This window comes from Lactuca serriola, chromosome 6 (assembly GCF_051521515.1).
Source record: "Lactuca serriola cultivar US96UC23 chromosome 6, Lser_US96UC23_V15, whole genome shotgun sequence".
Taxonomy (NCBI): domain Eukaryota; kingdom Viridiplantae; phylum Streptophyta; class Magnoliopsida; order Asterales; family Asteraceae; genus Lactuca; species Lactuca serriola.
Genome location: NC_136413.1, coordinates 4,434,579 through 4,440,479, shown reverse-complemented (window position 1 = coordinate 4,440,479; position 5,901 = coordinate 4,434,579). Strand labels below are relative to the sequence as shown.

The following is a 5,901-nucleotide window of genomic DNA, read 5'->3' as shown; positions in this document are numbered from 1 at the left end:
TCTATTCTAAGACTAGGGAGCAGCATGAAGAGCACCTTCGAGAGCTGTTGGGAGTTTTGAGGAGAGAGAGGCTTTATGCCAAGATCTCGAAAGTGTGAGTTATGGTTACAGGAGGTCCAATTCTTGGGACACCTCATTACTCAAAACAAGATTCTTGTCGACCCGCCCAAGATTGAGGCAATTATACAGTGGGAGGTCCCGAAATCTCCTCCGGAGATCAGGAGTTTTCTGGGTTTAGAAGGGTATTATCGGAGGTTTATTCAAGATTTCTCCAAATTTGTTGTATCTCTCACTCGTTTAATGAGGAAAAGCGTGGATTTTCGCTCGAGGCCTAAGCAGTAGGCTGCGTTCGAGACACTGAGAGAGAAATTATGTGAGGCTTCAACTGCCGTGAAGCATAAGCTATCACCTGTGCGGCTTCAGCTGCCGCGAAGCATAAGCTATCACCCATACTCTCTGCATGAGGACTGCCCCCAAACTGATGATAGATGCATCACAGAACACCACAAAGTCCTCAATTCCCTACGGGAGGGTCAATATCGGGGTCTTACATAACCTATTTTGAAGGGTCTCAGATGCTGACTGCTGCTCAAGGCCCCATCAGAAATCCACCCCCTTCCTCGTTTGACGAGTGCAGGGCCGGTCCTAGACAAAACGGGGCCCGGGGCGAAAAACAAAATTGGGGCCCTCATATAGTTTTTTTTCCTTAAAAAAAAAGAGGGCGGCACCTCCAGAAATTTTATTAATTAAAAAAAATATTACAATTGAAGGCTGGGGACTCCCCACCTATAGAAAGAAAAGACTTCAGGACAGGACTCGTAAGGCAAACAACCTATCAACTATTAATACAAAGCAATAAAATAAAAAAGCCAAAACATGCTCTAAACCCTAATACATAAACATATCAAAGAAAAACTAAAGATATTTACATTTACTAGCTTTTTTAGATGCAAAGTCATCAATTATAGAATCAAGTTTAATATTATCCAACAAATCCTTTTCAATGCATAACATAGCCAAACCATTTAATCTTTCTTGTGACATTGATGATCTCAAATAATTTTTTTAATAAGTTTAGTTTTGAAAAGTTTCTTTCTGCTGATGCTACAGTAACAGGTTTGGTTAATAAGATTCTATATGCAATACAAACATTTGGATAACAATCTTTACCTTTGACAAACTCTAAAATTTCAACCGATGACATAACAACATTTGGCAAAGTTTTTTGTAATACTTTAAGTTCCGTAAAAAAATCATTTAAATCCACATCACATAAGTTATTATAAGTAAACTTATTTACAATAATAGCACAACTTTTTTTAAGTTCAATATCATCCAATGACTTTAACCTTTTTGAATCATATAAAAATCCAAAACTGTTTACAAAGTTTGCTAATTTCTCAAATCTACTCTCTAGTGAAGCAATTGCCACATCAACAATATATATAAAATACTCAATTCTAAATGATTCTTCGGGTGATAGTGATTCATCTTCACAATTAATTTCATCAAATTGTTTTTTTCTGGTATTTTGGCGTTTTTTTGGGAATATAGGTTCAACTTCCATATCCGATGCAATGGCCTTAAGTTATCGATACTAACGGCATAACCTTCATTTCTATAATTTTTAAAAAATGTCATCATATTTTTTAATAGATCAATTGTTGCATCAATACACATATTTTTGGTTTGCATTTTTTTACTAAATTTATTTATAGCAAATAAAATATCATACCAAGTAAAAAATCATAACTTTCAATAGCATGAACTAAACTTTCAGCTTCACTTTTAGACTTTGCATCATCACATGATGAACTTAATTCTATCAAGGCATCCCTTATATGAGGAGCTTGAAACCTAATGGTTTTGACACTTTTTATTTTACTCTCCCAACGTGTATTAGATAAAGATTTTACTGTTAAGTTAGGGACTTTATCAAGTAATATTGACCATCTTTTGGTTGAACTTGGAAATAATACAAAAATGCGTTGCAAAACTCCAAAAAAAGAAATGGCTTTAGCACAAGAATGATCCATATCACTAACCGTGAGGTTAGGACTATGACAAGCACATGGCATAAACAATGCTTTTGGATTAATTTCAAGTAATCGTTTTTGAACACCTTGGTGTTTTCCTTTCATGTTAGAACCATTATCATAACCTTGTCCTCTTACATCATCAATATTAAGACCATAAGAATTAATTGCATTTAATAACTCATTAAAAAGTCCTAAACCCGATGTATTTTCTACCTTTAAAATTTATAAAAAAAAATTCTTAAACTTTTATTTTATTATTAGACATGTTCACACATCGAATAACAAGAGTCATTTGTTCTTGATGACTAACATCGGGGGTGCAATCAAGGATAACAGAAAAATATTTTGATTCTTTTATAATATTAATTATAGAATTTCTACATTATTAGCTAAAATAGAAATTATTTCATTTTGAATTTTTTGTCCTAAATAATGAAGTTGAGTTTGATGATTTTCTATGTGTCTAACGTTATAACATCAAATTTTGTCATCATTTGAATTGCTCCCAAAAAATTACCATTAGATTCTTGAAAAAGTTTTTCGTTACAACCTCGAAAAGCCAAATTATATTTTGCCAAATATTTAATGACAATAATTATTCTTTTTAAAACTTGCCTCCAACGTTCTTTTTCAGTTAAGACTTTATTTTGTAAATCTTTATCAATTGTTTTATTCTTATCCAATCTTGCTATTAGTTCATCCCTAGAATCCATAAAAAAAAGATGTTGGGAACTATTTTCATGTTCTTTAAGTCTATCAAATAAATGTTTCCAATCATTAAATCCATCATTTGCTAAAGAAATTTTAGTAACATAATTATTAGGTTTAATTGTTTAAACAACTTACAACTAAAACAAAACACTTTATCAACTTTTTTTGAGTAAATTAACCATTTTCGATCACTCGTCTCACCATTACTTAACTTTCTAGTATAAGAAACATAAGAAAAGTGTCTAGATAGATTATCTTTAGGATATACAAAATTTGATTCTCTTATTGGCCCTTTTTCAATCAAAATATCTCTTAAGTTATTGTCAAGATTTTCCTAATTACTAGGATCATATATATCTAAAGGTGGAATAAATTGTTCATTGTTATCATTCATGACATTTTCATTTTCATTTTCATTCTCATTCTCATTTGAAATGTTAACATTTTCATTGTTGACATTAACATCTTCATTATTAATATTTTCATCATCAAAATCAACATTTTCATTTGAAACTTTTTCTGTAGAAACATTTTCATTCAAGACATTATCTTACTCATTAAAAACAGTTTCATGTGTGAGATTATCTTGTTCATTTACTTGTACATCAGCATAACTATTTTTTTAAACTTATGCATAGACCCTTTTTGAGTTTCATTATCTTGTTCAATTTTTTGTTTTTTCTTTCTTTTTCCACTTCCATACATATACTTTCTAGGATGCATATTCAATAAAGTGATAAGAGGCAATCGGGCAAACAACAAGCAAACAGATAACAAATAATAAAAGAAGGGTTCTTGTACTTTGTACCTATTGCCAGTGATGCCTTGATGGTAATTGGTAAATTGTTGATGTTGTAAGCCTTTAAATACCCTCTAAGCAATTGCCAAATGCCAATTGAAAAAGCCCCACAACTACAATAGAAAATTCTAAAGTTTAAAAAAAATCAAATAGAAAATATTAACATTAAACAACTGAAATTAAGCTAATGAATAATAAATTATCTCTAAAACAAACCGAGAAGGCTACTTACAGTTATAGAATAAGAGTTAGTGAGTTACAGGGATTCACACATCACAATCACACAATCAAAAGGTCATTTTCCTGGATTGATTCTACATAGCATAAAATTATGAATATCATATTCATAAAAAAAATAGAAAATCACAGAAAAATAAGAAATATGAATGCTAGAAATTAGAACTTACAGATAAAAAAAAAAGATTCACAACCGAGAAGACAACAGACATCGATTCTATGGGATTAATGTTTTCTTCCAGTGATCTTGTCTTCGTCTGTGAGACTGTGACGACTCAGTGGTCTTCACAGATTCTCAATAGTCTAGTTCTATAGCAGAAAAAAAAAATTAAACTTGAAAAGGGAGAATTGGGGAAGAAATCGGTAAAAGAGAAGCAATCAGATGTGCTAAATCGCCAAATCGGAAATTAGAAAAGGGAGAATTGGGGAAGAAATAAGAGATCGATTCAATTGAAATTGAAGAAGAAATAGAAGAATCTGATTATTGAGACCGTTGCTTACCTTAGAATCCGGAGAAAACGTTTCGATTTTCCATAGCCGATCGTTGAAGATTTATTTGCGCCTTGGTAGTCGGTACTCTCGCACGCCCTGTCGTTCCTAATTCCTCTTCCTCCCGCTTTCTTTTGACGACGCACGCAATAAGAGACTAAGAGACGGAGTATTGTTGTATTGGGCTTCAATAATAATCAGTACAATAAGCTTAAACCTAATGGGCTAATGCTATACAATTAATATAAGAGATATAAAATGGGGGCCCTATGGCATTTGGGGGCCCGGGGCGGTCGCCTAGCTTACCCAGGCCCATGGGCCGGCCCTGGACGAGTGAGGGGTACCGCAATCTTGGAGAAATCGAGAATGAATCTCTGATTGTACCATGCCAAACCCTAGAACCTCCGACTGCATCACGGCCTCAATCTTGGCCGGATCGACCAAAATCCCTTCCTAGTTAATGAGGTGCCCAAGGAACTAAACCTCTCATAACCAGTACTTACACTTCAAGAACTTGGCATAGAGTTTTTCTCGTCTCAAAAACCCCAGAAGCTCGCGAAGATGCTCCTCATGCTGCTTTATGGTCTTGGAATACACCAGGATATCATCGATAAACATAATAACTGAAATATCGAGCATCGACCTGCATACTGGATTCATTAAATCCATTAACACCACAGGCGCATTGGTGAGCCCAAATGACATCACCACGAACTCGTAATGCCCATAATGAGGCCGGAACGCGGTCTTCTCCACGTCCTCCTCCCTCAATCTAACATGATGATACCCATACCTCATATCTATCTTGGAGAACGAAGATGCACCTTGTAACTAATCGAAAAGGTCATCAATCCGCGAGAGGAGATAACTTTTCTTCGCCGTTAAATTGTTCAAATCTCGGTAATCAATGCACATCCGGTGTGAACCATCCTTCTTCTTGACAATTAGAATCGGCGCTCCCCACGGAGAACTGCTCGGTCTAATGAACTTCTTGCCTAGCACCTCCTGTAACTGACATGACAAATCTTGCATCTCAGACGGTGCCAAGCGATACGACGCCTTGGCAATAAGGGCAACACCTGACACAAGGTCAATCCTGAACTCGACCTGTCTCTTGGGTGGCACTCTGGGTAACTCCTCCGGAAACACATATGCAAACTCCCTGACAACCGGAACCTCTAAAACTGAAATATTATGCCCAATACGCGTATCCACAACATAATCCAAGTAGCCCTCACACCCATGCTGAATATACTGACGATCCCTGGCCACTGAACAGAACCCTGAACCCATATTGGTGTCATCTCCATAGATAACCAGTTCTCCCCCACTTGGGGTCCGAACTACCATTCCCTGACCCTCAAAATTAATCATAGCACCAAACCGGATCAGCCAATCTATGCCCAAAATAACGCCAACATCCCCCATGGGAATAGGGATTAAATCGATCGGGTACGGCACCTAGAAGATCTTCAGCACGCAACCCTGATACACGGATGATGTAAAAACCCTGTGTTCGTTGGCAATAGATACCCGCAATGGGCACTCTAATTCCCCAATAAGCATATCAAACTCTCTACTGAATGAACGAGATACAAAGGAAAGACTCGCACCCGAGTCAAACAA

The 5,901-nt window shown here is 35.7% G+C and overlaps 1 protein-coding gene across 1 annotated transcript; it reads right to left on the bottom strand.

Annotated features, from left to right (window-relative positions):
- Positions 1-1,000: 1,000 nt before the first annotated feature.
- On the bottom strand, positions 1,001-1,567 carry LOC145059469 (uncharacterized). The gene has a single exon (XM_079007319.1). It carries the CDS (start codon positions 1,565-1,567, stop codon positions 1,001-1,003), a length of 567 nt encoding a protein of 188 aa, XP_078863445.1.
- Between the last annotated feature and the right edge of the window lie 4,334 nt (positions 1,568-5,901).